The following is a 17903-nucleotide window of genomic DNA, read 5'->3' as shown; positions in this document are numbered from 1 at the left end:
ATCAGATTCCTAAATTACAGAGACTAGATGCCCCCTTTGCTCCCGAGCCGCTAGCCCTGGATTAGATTTCGCTTTGTCCATACAGCTCTGTGTGAGAGCAAGAACAGGGATAACTGCAGTCACCTCCATAGGTTGTAGATGAGTTAGAGGGGTGATTTGAGCTTACTATTTCCTTGCCCCTTGCCACTCAAATTCCCAGGTGGCCAGTGGACTTGGCTGACAGGCGTGCAGTGGGGAGGACTGTGCACGTTCTCGTACAGGCTTCAAAGAAGGAGCATTTTAGCATAGTAGAGCCCACCTTATTCTTATGTTTCTATGATTATTCAAGCAATATTAATTAAAGGTGAAGTCACTAGACGCATTGAGTAGATTGAATAGCAGGCAAGTATGGTATTCCTGTGTCTTTTCGTTTTCCACTAATTAATAAATCACCTGGGAACTGTTGGGTTTGCAGGGTCCTTTGCACAAATGCCAAATCAGATTAACTTAAGTAATCTTTGACTTTGAAGTTTAAAAATACGTCCCTGTTGTAGTTGCTGTACTGAGCAAAGGGTTGGCCGCAGTCCTGTCAGAACCCTTTTGTCGAAATAAAAAAGCAATTGCATTAAAGCAGAATTAGATTGTGATTTGGTCAGACGAGAAAAATAGGGTTAATTTTTGGGCCGAATGTATTAATAAAAACTGGCATTTTGGATATAAAGTGCTCATTCATCTGTTGTAATTGTGCAGTGTATTTTTGTATGTGGGTACAAAAATTAATACTGGAGTGCAGCAATGCTGGAATATTAACTACTGAAGTGATCAGCAAAGGATGAGTCTGCGGTGGAAACCTCGGGTCAGCATTATGTCCAAACTTTGTCAGTTTTGGAGTCAGTCAGTCACTGCTGAAATTAGTCCATTCAGCGGCTGCTGATGGGTGTATCTCTCAGCAGCAGACTTCTTAGCAAGACTGGCATGCCTGGCTTTCTTGGATGGATTGACTGCAGGGGAAACAAATAATGTCCCATGTCTATCAAAGACTTTGGGGAAGAAAAAGGTGGCTACTACTGCTGGAGGCTGGCTGTACTTCTGACACAAATCTTTAGAGTTTGCTTTAACTTAAGCTTAGAACCTCAGGATCCTTATTTTTTTCGTTTTATTTCTATTTCTAGCCTTCTTGATAATAGAGGAAAACACTAAATTGTGACCAGAGTGTACTTGAAAGTTAAAAAAACAGAAGGCAAGTAAAAAGAAACCTTTTTTTTAATCACGGATTTTTTTTAAGTCTAGCTCCATTTTTTTTTCCCCTCTAAATACTTCTATTTGATGACACAGTAGCGCTGGAGATTTCAATTTCCACAAGATATATATGAAGAGACAAGGATTTGTGAAAATGTTCATAAGCTATTTAGAGATATTAGCGTGTTTGTTTGTGGTGCCATTACAGGTATTGTGAGTAGGGAGAAAAATGAGTGTTTGTGAGAAATATGCAGTTTCTTCTTCTCTTCATAGGCCAGTGGGTCAAAGCAAAAAGTAAAAACACTGCTGAAACACTTCAGTATCACCATAGTTTTCACCAAATCATGTTGCCGTAAAACGCAGTTATAGTTTTAATTACATTCTTCTAGTGGAACAGAAAATGTGCTCGGAAGGTTCAGCTCTTTGCAGGCTGCTGCTGGTAACCAGTAGTCCTCACATGCAAGGAGAATCATCACATAACAGCTGTAGGCCCAAACTGCTGCTCATTAAAGCTACTGGGTGACTCCTACTAGGCTTTGCGTCAGTATGTTGAAAGATTAGGACAAAAAGAGATACATCTTCATTCTGCTGCACTAACGAGCATGTGAAAGAAGAGTCACAGGTCCTGAGATATGGAGATGCTCTAAATACTTAGTTCAAAAGCTCCGTAATTGCCTGACTGTAGACAGTTTCAGCTTGTAATTTTTATATCGCTTCAGATTCCTAAGGTCTCGAGCTTGCCCACGACTGCTGTATATATTTACACTTTTGCCTGTGTGGAGACATTTCAGTTGCCAGTGATTTGACTTCTTTTCAGTGGAGGAGCGACAACGTTTAGGGTCAAACTGCCTGAAAAGCATTCACAGATGTCAAATGGCGAGGACTCAGGGAGGCAGGGATATTTGCATGCAGCATCCAGAGATGATTTCAGTCTCGGAAAGAGGAGTGTGGCCCCCCGTCCAGTCAAGTCGTGTGGCCTGTATGGCACAATTGAGCAAGCAGACTGCTCTGCCGGGAAGGAGGGGGCTCTCCTTGCTACAGAGGTAGCAAGACAGACAGTCACATAATAGATATTAGTGAGCTGGGAGGAGTATGTTTCATCCTTGAAACATACTTACCCATCACTTCAGCCTGAGCATCTTGCCTCTCCAGTGCACCTTTGATGCCAGTATTCAACCACCAGGAAAGAATAACATTTTTCTTGAAGCTACTCACAGGTAGAGTCATAGCTGGAAGTAATGGCAAGGCACGATGCAAAGGAAGACTTCCATTCATACCGGTGAGGATTTCCTAAGAGAGAAATCCATTGGGGTGTGGATTTGAAGGAGATGAAGCTGCAACATTGTTTATATCTGCTCTGAACACAGCAGAAAGGAAGCAGCCTCCTTTGGCAAAAGGATAGGCTGCTTGGCCGCTTGGGCCACTTCATTTCTTCGTTTGTGATTTTGTGCAGCTTAGTGTTAGAGCTGGGAACTTGTGCTGGGGTGAGAAGGAGCTTGGAGGGAGGATAAAGGTGTGTGTTAATGGTATATGCAATAATTTGTGACAAGATGAATATTATTTGATGCTGCAGGTGCATTACTGTTGATGGAAAAGATATTTACTTACTAATGATATCCTAAGATTTTCATTTTGTGAAAAAGAACTGACTGAAACTTAAGAAGTGATCAGAGCAATAGGGTCGGGCTATAGAGCTGTGTGGAGACATATTTTTGAACGCTGCAAAAATAAAACAGGATGCTTTTCTCTCCACAGTTACACAAAACTTAAGCTGCAGGTCACTCCGGAAGGACGTATTCCTCTGAAGAAGTAAGTTCTCTTCCCCTTTCCTACCCTTCAGTCTCTTTGATTTTCGAGTATGAATATGTGCTTGGGACGGACACGCGATCCCTGTGTCTAAAGTAGTCGTTTATCGGTTGTTTGTAACACCTATGGAAGAGGTCGCTACAGCTTCGCTGCTGTGTCACTGAGCCCCCAGGCCACCCTTAAGGGGCAGTTCTCTACTGTCTGTGTGCCAGGCCGCAGCTGGGACTGACCCAGGCTGTGGTCACTGGTAGGGTTACCATTCGGGAGACCCAACTGAACAAATGGTTAGTGATACTTGCGATGTCTGTGTTCAAGTACCCTTGGGGCATAGATTGCCTTTGTGATCTTGAGCATGACAGTTAGCCTCTCTGTCCTTGTTCCACTTGCGTAAAATGAGCAAACGTCATTTCTTTACTTCCGAGACATGTTGTAAGCATAGATATATTCCAATTACATGCTGCTCAGGTAATGCAGTGAAGAGAGCAGTGGTAATTTTCCAAAATAACTATCCAGTGTAGTAGGGGCTTGTGTGGGGTAGAATTGAACTCATTGTGGGCATCGTGAAACTCATTCATGTTACGGAGCAGCAAGCAAATGGAAATACATGTTGATCGCTGCTGATTTGGGCTGTATCTGAACAGGACACCAAGAAAAGAGTAATGCATCTCGTCTCCTGAGGCTCCCAACCGTTTTGTCTCTTCCATGACCCTTTCATTTTCCCTCTTCCTTATCCCGATCAGACCTTGTGGAATTACAAGTTTGTCTGTAAGGAACTTTCGCTTACTTTTGCATAGCTTTGCTTAAAACGTAAAATAACATTCCTCATTTAAATAGCTAAAGACACGATAAACTTGGAAGTGGTGCGCAGCCACGTGGGGCAGCATGGTGTCTTTGAGCCAACCCCTTGTTTATTTCCATTTTGCAGCATATACCGCTTGTTTTCCGCTGACAGAAAACGGGTGGAGACTGCGTTAGAAGCTTGTAATCTTCCATCCTCCAGGGTAAGCATCTGAATTTACTCCTGACCCTTACAGAGTGTTGAACACTGGATAGGTCCTCAGCAGTTTCTTTCCCACACAGAAGTTACTGATATCCGTCTGCAAATCTGAATTTATCTTTGCTTTGAAATTGTGTAGGGAACAGGAGCACCTGAAGGAAGCGTGAAATGGATTAAAGGAAGGGGCAGGGGGCTGTGAGTCCAGTCCTGGAGAAACCCTACAAGACTCAGTGACTTATATACAATTGTCAAGGCATGACTTCAGGGAAAGTTTAGCTTGAGGTGTAGCTAACGGTGTAATCTGTTTCTTCCTCACAAGAAAATCTATAGCTTGAGTTAAGTGACAATTTACACTCAGTGCAGCTTGTCTAAAAGGCGCATTGAATAAACGTTCAAATGCTATACTGCCAAAGGTAATAATGCTGTAGGGAAGCTGCCATTGTATGCTGCTAATGCCAGAGCTCTGCCAGGAGCGCTTGCAGGATGATACCGCCCTCTGGAGAAGGCTCATTAAAGAGGAATGAACTCAAGCAGGTGATTTTGGTTTACGCTGTATTGAAGACGTTGTCCTTAGGCTTTCCTCTGAAGTGGAGATTCTCCTCCCAGAAGCTTCTTCCAGGCGAGTTCCTAGCATCCAGGAGATGGGGCAGAACCATTCTGTAGTGGAGGAGAGCCTGTAGCTCCTAATCCCTAGTTCTTTGTAGAAAAGCCTGTACTGTGATGTTCACCTAGCCTTTGCGTCAGAGGTCATTTCTTAATAGAGTCAGTCCTAGTGTTTCAGAAGAGCGATGGAGCAAAATCTTCACAAGCAAAAGAGGTATCCCTTACCAGTCGGACTTTCCATCATAGGTTTGGGAGCTTTATTCCATGAAATGCCAGGGAATGATTGTAAGACAGATATAAAAGATTATAAACATCTCAGCTGAAATGAGGTACTTCACATATTACTGTATAAAATAGGTGTTTGACTAGTTAAAAATGTCGTGAGGTTAGAAACCTGAAAAGATTCATTTTTTAAAGATTGGTTTTCATTTAATTGTTAGTGAAGGCGATTTTTAAGATACGTCAAAAAATCACTGAAGCATTGCTTTTTAACTGAGTTGATTTCTTGCTTCTATTTATTAAATTTCAGCAAATCTAAAAAATCATTTCTTACCTCTCACTGAAAAAAATATCACTAGAGTCCTTGAAAGAAACCACAACCTTTTTCAGTTATTTATTTAAGCAGAGTCAATTTTACATAGACGTGGCTGGATACTCGTTGCTGGGATACCATCTTGAAAAATATTCACGGTATGAAGTGGATCCTTTCTTCACTTGGGACAAAAGAGAAATACACTTCATCCAACAAAGAAATCGTTGTTGATTATCTTGGAAATAAAATATTTTAGAAGCTAAGTGCTTGAAAAGCATGAAACTGTGAATCTCACAGAGGTAACGGGTTAGAGGAAAATCAGTGCTTCGACTGCAGTTCTTCTCCTTTGTGTTCCTGCTTATGTGAACAAAAAAGATTCTTAGCTTCCACTTCCAGGTTTTCTGCCCTCTTGTACCACAGGACAAGTGGGATTCCTCCAGAGCATCGAAGCACACTGGACTCTAGCAGTATGTGAGCCACATGAATGTCGGGGAGTCTTCCTCAATAAAATTACACAGAATTATTCAGAATATTCGTGCAGTCTGCGAGGGCATTAACAGCTTACACTTTTTATTTATTTGTAGTCATGCATTGTGAAAAATACCTCTAAAGAGGGTTTTTTCTCTAAGCATGATATAAAAAAACCTCTCTCTCATACATTAGAAAGATCTGGGACTCACTGGCCACGAGCTTCCCATGGTTCTTTGCTGCACCTCTCAGAAACTGCAAAACACACTCGGAAACCCTAAAACACAAAATGAAATTCGTAGTCAAGTAAATGGATGCCAGGTCGGCATATATCAGTCTTGCCTCTTCCTGATTCATAGCTTCAGGGTTGAAGCAGTCCCTCATATATCTTCATCACATGCAGTGACCTGAACATAGGGCAGCCTGAGCTACGCTGCCAGTGGGTGGTGTCACTGCATGGGCTTGTTTGTGCATGGACTTGGGTATCACTTCAGCATCGGCTAGCCCCTCTCTTTAGGGAATTCCCAGTGTTGCTGATCGCAAGGAGGCCTTGCGGGACAATGTGTAGCCGTTGTATGAGTGGGAGAGGAGGGAGAATTCTCAATGCCATAGACGTTTCCGTTCATCCTGCTGCAGAAGAATAGCACCAAAGAGACCCCCCTGCAGTGCCTAAAATAAACTCTTCAATTCATATTTTGGGACCTTAATAAGGGATTGATTCTCTAGAGCGCTGAGCACTCCAGCCCCGATTCAGCCAAGCAGCTAGCATGACTGCGGTGCGATGACTCATGGACTTCAAGTTAAAGCACATTTTTAAAGGATGCATTTTATTTATTTATTTATTCTCTGGATTGGACCTGGAATGCTTAGAGTCTTGTAGGAGCTCACCCTCTTTGATCTGGTTTTCCAAAGCATTCATTGTCCAACGGGTCTGAAACCAGGTGAATGTTTAAATGATTGTTTAAATGAAGTCTTAAAAAATGCCAGTGAAGTTTTTAGTTTGGGATCTGATTCCCCTAAGCAGTTTTAAAAATCTTAGGTTGCTTTTTTTTTTTTTTTTTTTTGAAGTCAAAGGGTGCCTTAAATAGAATTTAAAGAGCTTTATTTTAGTCACTTGTCTAGCTATGAAGACTGGTTTCTGCTCTCCAGTTAGTATAGAGGTTTACGGTGAGTATGCGTCAGTGAAGGTGACTATTAACTCAAGTAAAACCCAGCCAGCTATTGAGTCCTTTCTGTGCAAATAATCTGAATAGCTGTTATGCTATTGAATACATAAGAGGATGGATAGAGATGTTACAAAAGCAGGCAGGTTACCAGACAAATCATAAATCAACAGTGCTTGAAATTAATAGAGAGTCTTAATTACAAAATAAAATTGAATGCCAACGTTCACCAAAGCCAGAAATTAGAGATGCTTTTGTATGTTACGGAAAGTTTGCAATTTGTTCATTGATCTCAAAAAAAGAGATTAGTGCATACGGTGTGGGGGTGTTTCCACTGACATGTGGATGGCTCAGACCAGGATGTTGAAAGGGGCAGAATATTTTAATCCCTTTTGGCAAGCAGGATTTTGCAATCCAAATATAGTAGTTGTCTGAAGTTGTGCCTGGGGTGGCAAATATATACAGCAAGGCTTTTGTCTCCCGTTTATATCTTCATGTTTTGTAGCTCACTGATTTATATTACTGGTAGGAAATAAGTAATTGTAAAAAGATTCCATATGTCTACCCAAAGACTTGTATTGCTTATCCTTTTCGTAGATAGGCATTTTAAGTGTTTGGAAACTGAAGCATATTTTTAAACCGAATCGAATGACAAATAAAAGTGTACTAAAGCCTGGATCTTAGGTTATCAGAAAAGACCCACGTTTTGTACAGTGTTGAGTGCCTTCAAATTCCCTTTAAAGAAAAAAATATATTAGGTCAGCAGGAGATTGTAATTCTGTGGTAATTACAGAATCAACGTCTAAAATGCCCTTGGGAGAAAAACTGACTGAGGAACAGCGGCCTGCTGAGTAGTGATTGTAGATACACTGAACAGTGAAAATTGAGGTGCCTGCTCTAACAAGAAAATGCATAGGCTTTATGAATCAAGGCCATTAGGAAGACACAAGAATCACTGGAACTACCCTGAACCTAAAGTAGCACAGCCAAGTTTATCAAAGTTTACTCAGTGTGGTTTCACGTGTAGTTCTACGTCACTGGTGGCTGTCACTGAAAGGAGATATTTCCATCCTCCAGCTTCAGGTCATAAATTCCTTTGCTCACACTTGCGTTGGATTTAGCAATTGTGCAGTACATGAGTTACCTGGGTCAGCAAGCTGAGCCCATGGTAAACTATTCAGGGTCATTTTTCCTGGGTGTGTTTTTGAACCAGCTCCTCCTGCAGCCACCCAGTAGCAGCTAGCTGCTGTGCAAGGGAGGTGAAAGGCATTTGCAGTGGGGATAAATGTGGAAAGTGAGGCTCCTTTGGTATCTCTGGCTGTCCACCCTGCTCCTGTGCCAGATTTTGTCAGGCTCAAGGCAACAGCAGCTAAGAAACGTGTATCTGTTCCTGAATGGTTGCTGCATACAACTTGTTAGGTTGAAAGAGGCAACCGTAAGCTTTGGCAGCTCATGGTTTGCTCCCTGTCCTGTTTATCTGTCCACTGTAGTGAGCGGTTCATAACAGAGGCAGAAATTGCTTAAGCAGTCCCAGATAAATGTGCAACCAGATGTGTATCAACACCTTGTGACTGCAGACAAAAGGAAAAAAAAACTGTTTTAACTGATCCTAAATGATTGTTTCTAAGAGCTAAAAAGTTACAAATGAGGAAAATCACAGGTCTTACCGCATAATGCGGGGGACAATCTCTGGTGTTGTGATGTGCCTGGGATTCGCTGGGTGGTTCTCCGGTTTGTGAAGACAGGGCGCTAAGCTTTAGAGAAACTCCTCTTGCTGAGTCTGGTTCAGTGCTTTATCGATGCTGAGGATATCACTGCTAACGCCTGTTTTGCCTGCTCCTCTTTAAGAATGCTGCATTGGTAAAGCCACTGCTTATAGATTGTGCCCACAGAAGCAAATCAGTGTCGCAGGTGCCCAAGCAAATCAAAAGGCTTTTTTTTTTTTAATTATTTTTTAACTCAGCTGTGTAAAATTAGTTCTCAAGAACTGTTTGTGTTGTAATGTGTTGTGGCTCATAGTATTTAGCATAATTCATAAATAATGTGTTTAAACAGGTGTAGCTACATTTAAAGAGAAAATTTGACACATTAGTAACTGTCTTCAGTTGGGGGAAAAGAAAAAGTAATTAGAGCAACATATGTCACCCATGCCTGCTGAGACAGTCATCAGTAAACATTTTGTACCCATTTTTCGTTTGGGGACTTAGGGGAAAGAACAAAATAAAACAAAGCAGGAGAAGCTATCAAGACATTTTGTGTAGTGTACGTATGCATCGGGCATCACCAGCAGTGCCATTTAGGCTGTGATCTTACCCAGACTTATCCTTGCAGCAGACTGCGTCTGGATCATTTCTTCGTCATGAAACAAAACTCTTAGCAGCATAGCAACCTGCTCAGGGTTTTGTCTCCTGTGACTGAGCGCGGCCCTCGTCCCCAGGAGTACTGTTAGGAAGATGAATAGGTTGCAGCCGGTTCTTGGGAGGAGCCCTAAGACTGAGGTTCACCTGAGATTCTTCATGCTACGCATCCCCACAGGGCACTAGGAGGCATCTTGGGGTTAGATGAACGTTAACTGCTGTTCAGTTCATGCCTCAAGGGTGCTTGAGTGCTGCGGCGATGCCTGTGAGTGTATAACCTGTGCAGAAAGGATGGAAAGAAACAGAATTTATGCAGGTGAAGAAGGTGTCACGTGTAAACAGAGCCCCGCTTCCAGTCCCCTTCTTGCCGCTTCAGGCCTTCAAAAGGGAGGCCAATACCACCTGTCTCTGAGAAGTATCTGTTGAAGTAAAACCCACTGTCCGCTCCCGGAGAGGCACACTGGGGCGGGGGAGTGAGCATGCTCTGCCCTTCTGTGGTGGGGAGCTCCTCGTAAGCAGTGGGGCAATTTGAGCTCTTCTGGGTCGGAGAAGAGGAGCTGAAGGGCCTTGCTAGGTATAACCACATATAGCACCCGTGCACATTAAGTCTGCCAAAAAAAAGGAAGGAAGGCAGAGTGGCCTGAGGGCTGGCAGCCTTCCCTTGCCCTGAGCTCTGCGAGCCCTGGGAATGGACAGCCTCGTGGTAGGGAGGAAACCAGCCAGGGCGGCTTGAGCAGGAGCTGGGTCAGGTTTCAGTGTGCACAAGGGGACAGGAACGGTGAATGACAGTCACGATAGAAAACGCTCTTGGGCTTCCATGGGTTTCACAGATGAAAGGGGAGATAAAGTGAGGCCCATTGCATTTTGTTAGCTAAAGCAGGAAAAATATTGAAAAGTTTCCTTCCTTCTGACAAAGGCTTGAATAGACGCTTCCGGTTCCCTTGGCAACTGTATTAAACAGGCGGAATAAATAAAAGCAATGATTTCCTCTATCAGCGGCTTTCTTCCAACACAAGTAGGTTCAACAGTGTTTAAAGGGAAACAGCTTTGTGTCCAAATTTTCCTCCAATTTTCCTCCTCCAGTTCATCAGAATTAGGCATTATTTTGGAGCCATGGAGAAGCATAACGTGATTCTATTCTGCTTCCAGAGACTAAATTTCATGACTTTTGCTAAAATTAGCTCACCTGGAGGAAATTCAGTATCAGGTCTTCAGTGTGTGCATTCCACATTTTTGTGTTATCATTTTCCTGCTTTTTTTATAAGGTTTCCTCTGCACCACATATAAGCCATTTGCCTTTCTCTGTGCACTCAGGCAAAGGCAGAAGCCAGGGGGCACATCATTTCTGTTCTGCACTGAGAAAGTCTGCTCAGCTTGCGCATTCCTTAGGGCCCTCGTTTTTCCCAGCCCCGTGAAAGCAGCCATCCATGCTGCCTGCTAAGAGAGCTCTGGAGCTTGAGGACATCGTGTCCAACTGGGAGAAGAGCTCTTGAGCTCCATGCGAAGGACTGTTTGTCATATCCATTCTAATACCCCCTCCAGTCAGAAACTGGATTTCAGTTTTTGGGGAAAAAATCATCAGGTATAGTGGGGATGATAAAAGTACCATCTGGAAGTGGGATTACATGTAAACTGTTCTAAATTTTAGAAAATGCAAAAAAAAAAAAAAAAAAAAAGTGGAAAAGTTGGTATCTCTCCTATGGGAAAACATCCTTATCGGTTTTTATAAAAGGAGTCCAACTGCCTCCTCATCAGTTGCACTGCATGTTTAGAACAACATGTATCTGAACACGTAGAACAACATGAAAGCTACGTTCCATGAGACTTTTCCGAAATGGCAATATCTTCAATTTGTGTCTTCAGGAAGGAACAGGAAAAATTTCTGCTACTGTCACAGAGCAAGGTTATTAATTATGACTCAGTGACCCACTTCATTCCCGGTTCTTTGAAAGCTTTAGAAAGACAAGTGATCAGCTCTTCCTCTTAACACTGTCGTTTTATTTCCTGAAGCCTGCTGGCTCAGCGCTGCTTGCCAAGTTACTGGGCCTGTGCCTTGCCTGTACCCCTTCCGTCCCGATGGGAGTAAGGTTAGAAGCATCATCAGAATTGCGTACATATTTATGCTTAGCTAACCTATGTATTTAAATGGGGGCATGTCCTTTCTTTCTTCCTCATAGGTGCTCACAGAAACAGATAGCTTTGCCTACGGAAGATGATGAAAGCGTTTACATTTTTTTAAAGATGTGCTCTTTGAGCTGCTATGTTATTTGGGAGAACTTCTTATTCTGTGAGCTGCAGGAAGGAAATCAAAAGAAGCGCAGTAGTGAGTGATCTGTTTACAGACAGAGTATAAAAGTGCTGTTTCTTTCTTTCACTTTTTTTTTCCCCTTTCGCAGAACGATTCGATCCCTCAAGATGACTTCACGCCGGACGTGTACCGAGTGTTCTTAAACAACCTCTGCCCTCGGCCCGAAATTGACCACATCTTTTCCGAGTTGTAAGAAAAGACACTCATTTATTTGTTTCCCTCCACGGATTTTCTGTGCCAGGGATGGCAAAGTAGGTTATTTAGCCTGCAGCACCATGCAGTGATTGCCAAGAACAGATTTCAGTGTCAAACGGGACTGTTATTTAACCTCGAATCAAGAGTTCCTTTTCTCCCAAGCTTTTGCCTCCGCTTCTAACGACCAGAGTATTACAGTAATTTGTTCCTAGAGGAACAGAACTGCCAGGCCTTGTTTTTCCGTACGGATTATGATAGTTTAGGCTTCCATGAAAGTAAGGGAGGAAGAAAGATAAGCAGTAAGAACATGCATTAGGCATGAGAATATGTATAATCACTCCCCAAAGCTTAATTAGGAGTTGCAAAAAAGGTAGTAACATTTAGGATTTGCGCATCATGAATTTACACCGTGAAATTAAATTAGCAGCCAGCTACAGCTTAGTCAGTTCATACATTCAGTTGCAAGCTATAAAACTTCTGTTGCATTATTTCATGATGCTTCTACTCCTTACAGCAACTCACTGTGCTTCCCAGTTTCAGCAGAGCCTAATCAATGGAGTCAGAAGATGAAGCAAATATGAAAGCAAAGTAATTCTGAAAATACATCCCAAGACCACCAAGTGAATGCGTGTTTGCAACATGAATGTGCTCACTTACTCCTTTTTCCTTATTTTCTGGAAGGATAAGATTTCAGAAGAACTCAGTCCTGACTTAATTTGCTCCCATTGAACCTCAGGGTAGACTTTCTCTTGCTTTCTCTTAGAGTGGAACTAGGCCGGCGACGAGTGCTGTAGAAAATCCTAAGCACGTTCCCTGTTCAGAAGGCTTCACAGATCTCCATCTGGGTACAAATCATACCCAAACTCTGTACTCTCTTTACTAAATCTGAAAATAGGCATCTTTTTGCTTGCTTTGCAAAGTGCCTAACATTTTTTTTCCAGCTCTATAAGACAAGCAAATACTGGAATAATAAAGTCAGGGCTGCTCTTGCTCGGTAGTAAAACCTAGTAGTTAGGCCTGGAATGCCAGTGGAACATTTGTGGCAAGATCAGTATTGAATTCCATATCTTCTTCTCTTTTACTTTTTAATAAAAATAGCTTTGTTACAGGAATTTGGTAATGAAAAGCTTTTAGCGTTGGTCTGACTTTTCCCATTGATGCCAATAATGCTGAACACTTTTAAAAATCTCACTCCTAGATATTTGATGCAGAATGTTTGTCATTACATGCTGACAAGGTAAATTAGCTTGGAAACACAGCAGGACATGATTTTTGTTATGTGATGGCTTAAACCTTGTTTCACTTTCCCTGGGAAAATACAGAACATTGAACGAGATTTCAAGGAAACATGTCGTAATCATTTTGCTGTTGCTTTAATTTTTCTCTAGTGGTGCCAAGAGCAAACCATACCTTACTGTTGATCAGATGATGGAATTTATAAATTTTAAGCAACGTGATCCACGATTAAATGAAATCCTTTATCCACCGTTAAAACAGGAACAAGTTCAACAACTGATTGAGAAATATGAACCCAACAGTAATCTAGCAAAGAAAGGTCAGTAGTTTCTATATTCTCACTATACTTAGTTTCTGGTTTGAAACAATAAATCAATTACCTGATGGTATATGCTGAAGCAGACTCGTTCAGAATCAAAATCCATTTCCAGCCATCTGCTTCTGGATCATATAAGCCTATGAGACATCATGTGATTAAGTGTGTTTTGTTGGAATCAATGTAGGAAGCATGGGCTGGTTTCACTATTTAGTTTGCAATATGTATAACTGATAGTTTAGAACAGTTGCTCTGGTAGGCAAATTTCAGCAAAAAGCTTCCTATGACACTTACTGTTTACTGTCATCTGAAATGTAAAACTGAAAGAAACGATCAGTGGCTTTGAAACTAAGAAAAAATAATCTATCATTTAATAACAGTAATAAGTCGAGCCCTCTGCTCTCTGATAAAGTGCTACACGAAGTAGATGTGCGACTTGCTGAGAGAATTTTGTGCCATTATCACAGAAAATTCCCTTTTGAAAATCTTAAGTGTTTTCAAGGCTTAACGGGGCATTTTGCCAAAAACAGTGAGAGAACGCCTGCTCAGATCTCTGCACATAGATTTTTACTACCACCGTAAGTCTTAAAATAGCACTGAATTTGTGTTTGCCTTCTGTTTTATGGCAGTCCACATATCATAATGACTACCTGAGCTTTTAATGTGCTTATACCTTATACCTTAGAAATTTTAGGGGCATGGGAATGTCTTGAGAAGCAGCTCTGATATGAAAAATTTGTTTTGGTTCAGAGATTTTGGACCCAGTCTCATGAGTTGCTAAGCATCCGCTGACAATTCCTGAGCAACCTGAGCTCCGCATCCTCAGTCCTTTGAAGAATCAGAGTGAAAACAGCATTAAAGAGGCAAAGCCCTGGAATCCTCAGTTAAACAGAACTCTCAAGGCAGGATCCTGTCAGTGGCCCATTATGAACAGAAATCACACTCTACTGATATAAAAAAAAGTTTGATAAAATATTGCCTGCAGCTTCTGGCCTAGATTAATTAAATGGAGGCTTTTGTGTTTGTCATGTAGACTGCTGCTGATGCAGTTCAAGAGTTGGTTAAAATATCTCCCTTCTTTCTGGTCCGAGCACAAGCTTTTTTCAGATGTTTTGTCTGATCTACCTATCTGTCTTGCTGTTGGCAGATTGTGATTCTTTCACTCTTAGACTGGGCTCTCCATACTGCCCAGTTCATATGTTTCTGCAGTAAGGATTTAGGCAGCTAGGAGAAGCTATTCTTCTTTTTTTTGTTTGTTTTTGTTCATCCACTGCATATTTAGAGGGCTGCCCCATACACAAAAATGGATGCACATATAGCTGCACACAGAAAAAACATATAGTATGTAATGCTAGCAATATAGGGAGTGGAGGTGGGACAGGTAAGTAAGTCATCAGCTAAAGTCTGTAAATGCTGTGGAGTCTTTTGCACACTGCTGTATATATCGCCTCTCAAAACCTGAGTTGGAAGAAGGTCTCAACAGTGTGTCAGAGTCAGCAATCTAGATTTCAGCTGTCCATTCCCTGGGTTGATGGGCTGGAATCAAGCTCTCATGTAATGTTCTCTCCGTGAACCCTGCAAATGCCTGCCTCCCGCTGTGCAACCAGGATACTCCTGTACAGTGAAGAGTCAGCAGAAAATGTGCAGGAGCTAAAAGGAGCAGGGTGGACCCCGGCAGGTTGCTGCTCCCAGGAAAGAAGGTGGCTCTTTGTGACTGCTTATTGAAATCTCTCGTGATGTTTGCTCGTGAGATAAGAGGGAAACGGGGCAGAGCACAGCAAGGAGAAGATGAGGGCCTACAGAGTTAGTCAAATAAGAACAGATTTGCTCAGTATGATGCTGCAACACCAGCCCAGCTCTACATGGAGACTAATGGCAAGACCCAGAGCGTCTCCTCCTTCTTACCTAGCTTCTCTTGGCCAGTCCCACATGAGCACCTCCCCTGCAGTGTTCCGAAGGAGGGCAGAAAACAAAAACCTTCTGCTGTGATTTGCCAAGCCCAGCCCAGCCCATAGCAGTCCTTAAGAAACAAAAAGCCATCTTTTCCAAAAGTCACTGGAGCTTACCTGAAGGCACTGATTCTGGTGTCCCTACCTGCTCGGAAGCCTTCTGACCTAGATGTCCCCCTGTAGGTAATCTGTGGCTCTTTAGATACAGTGATCAACGTCATCTCAAAGCAAAACGCTTCTAATTTTTCTCATAACTCATCTTATTTTTCCAGTCCAAATAAGCTTAGTGTTTCCAGAGCGTTTAACTGAGGGCTAAATGCCACTTGTTTGTCCTGCTTATGCAAGTTTCTCTTTCAACATCAGTGAGAGTACTAGCATAAGTAGATGAAAAGATGTTGTAGCCTCCTCTCTCATCTGTGCAAATATTAAGCTGTGTGCTTACCTTATTTCGCAGCAGCCGCAGGACAGTCTGGTACATAAACGATCATTCTCATTAGCCAAATATTGGCACTTTGTATAAACCAAATAAAAGATTTATTAGGAGAAAGTGTGCTAGTGTGCAAACAGAATCAAAGTCAAGTTGCATTCTGACTAGCAATAAGGAGGAAGCATAAAACCAGCCTCAGAAGGAAGAGCGTTGTGGTGGCATTTGCTGGCACCCTCAGAGTGGGACTTGTGGAACATTTCCAGCTTATCCTAATTTACATTGGTGCCCACATTTGCTGCATGCACTTACTCTTCCGTAGGAGCCTTTCTTTCCGGGCATGTTTTATATTGTTCTTACAGAACCAGGTCTCACAGAAAAGCCTGAGTTTAGAAATGTAAGGCCAGGTTAGAGAGAGTTAATTCCTTTAGTATTTTTCTGTTCAAACTTGTGCATTGATTTCCGTCAAACTTGCACTAAGCTGATACAACCTGCAGGCCTCCTCTGTGCTGTGGACACCACCTCTTGATGAGTGCCCTGTAAGCTGAGCTGTGGTAACTGGCACATTCTCTTAGCCTGTCCCGGTAGAAATGTAGTTAGTTTAAGCTGGCCTTACTAAGATTGAAGTTAATGTGTTTTATCTTAAAACTGTGACAGGCCAGCACAGGTATTTAGATAGTAAGGAATGGTAGCTGTCACATTCTGTCATATGCCTATAGCCTATATTGCCTTTCAGAGTTACTAATAGGAATGTAGCTTAAAAACATTTCTAATCAACTTTGAGTAATAAGTTGTTTTATACAAAATAAAGAGCGTCTGAATTTAGTTGCCATGTTTAGAATCACAGCTAGTACAAGACAGAGTGTGAATACATTCTGACGGTCGCTCTACTTACATTCATCACTTCCGTATGAAAAATGGGAAAGTTGACCATATAGCTACAGAGCCAAGAAGTTGCAACTGCTAGTTGAGTTCCGTCTCTAGTAAATTCATCTATGGTCAGAGGCACTATGGAGCTTTCCCCAAAGTCCCGAGTCACGTACTATACAGAAGCAAGAACTAGCACAGCTTTCCAAAGTCTTTGCATTTTTTAATCAGCTATTAATTTTTTTTTTTTGGATTCCCAAAACCTTGAAAATGTAGACCTACTAAAGAGATGGAAGTAAAATTGCTGTATTCTGCAGTGAGAGGAGTTAAGAGGTTGTGTTCTCTTCTTTGGTCTACGCAACAAACACATATGTACGTTTCTGTACTGGAGAAAAGAGTTATGTTCAGGATACCTCCATGTAAAGACTGTGCTCTTTGTCCCCCAAATCTTTTGGCAGTTGAGGCAGCATCCATATAAAAACTATGCTAATCATACCCCAATGCAGATCCTCAGCATACTGTATTAATACTATAGGAACTGGCGAATCAGGAGGAACACGGGAACACAGTATTTTCTGTACATCTGCTTTGATTTGGGAATGCCAGTTCACTGTATTTTAAATGAAGTGTAGGTGTGTGTTCAATCCTACACTCATAGAATAATTGCAAACAAATGCTGCATGTCTGTAAAATGTCACCAAAATATAACAGTGTGCATTCAAAATAATGATTTAACCTTTTAATGTGGTGTTTTAAATCAAACTGTCACTCTGGCTTTCTGCCGTCACAAAGGACCGTTCACAGGTTGAAATGCAGAGAAGGTAGAGTGAAGAACTGACACATCAGTGATACTTTCCCTGCCACTAAAAGTTATGCTCACTTGGACCATTGCACAGAGATGCTATTTTCAGTAGACTTGCGGATGTTCAAACTACACTTACATGTGGTCCGCTGCTATACACCCATGAACGTGCTGGCCTTAACTTCCAAGCTCTGCTGCTCAGATACTCTGGTATGTTCCTTGTCGTGGTATTGATCAAAGCCTCTTAATTACTGAGGCCAAAATCATTTGAGAGGTAAGGAGGGAAGCAAGAGGTTTTTAGAATGGCCCAGGTACTGTCAGTTGAAATGTTAAGAGCAGATAGATAGAAACTTTAAGGTACCCAGACTGCCAGGTAAAATAGGTAGCAGAACAAGATAGCAGAAGCCTTCATCCAGAATAGCGCTCTCAGAAGACAAGGCTCAACAGCCCTATGGAGTGAGGTGGGCTTAGGGTCGTTCTCCACATGCTCCTTCATGCTCCTGAATTTCGAAGCGAGTTGGAAGAGGTCCCAGATAAAAAGCTCCTTAGAATTAATGGGGTATAACAAGAAATAGAGAAGCATAGGGAAGACATGAGTAGTGCAACAAGGCACAGCAGGAGAAGGTAAAAATACGAGAGAAAAGTGATGAGCAGCGGCATGG

At 42.0% G+C, this 17903-nt stretch overlaps 1 protein-coding gene across 2 annotated transcripts in view; it reads left to right on the top strand.

The window, feature by feature from the left end:
- PLCB1 (phospholipase C beta 1) overlaps window positions 1-17903 on the top strand; it is a 448697-nt gene that overhangs the window by 278433 nt on the left and 152361 nt on the right. For both annotated transcript variants that reach the window (XM_068940306.1, XM_068940307.1), the window contains exons 6-9: window positions 2974-3027; window positions 3950-4025; window positions 11541-11641; window positions 13036-13202. In XM_068940306.1, the coding sequence (XP_068796407.1) occupies window positions 2974-3027; window positions 3950-4025; window positions 11541-11641; window positions 13036-13202 (398 nt within the window). The remainder of the gene's footprint in view (window positions 1-2973; window positions 3028-3949; window positions 4026-11540; window positions 11642-13035; window positions 13203-17903) is intronic.

This window comes from Struthio camelus, chromosome 3 (assembly GCF_040807025.1).
Source record: "Struthio camelus isolate bStrCam1 chromosome 3, bStrCam1.hap1, whole genome shotgun sequence".
In the NCBI taxonomy this organism is placed as follows: Eukaryota; Metazoa; Chordata; class Aves; order Struthioniformes; family Struthionidae; genus Struthio; species Struthio camelus.
This window is presented reverse-complemented; position numbering and strand designations above follow the sequence as displayed.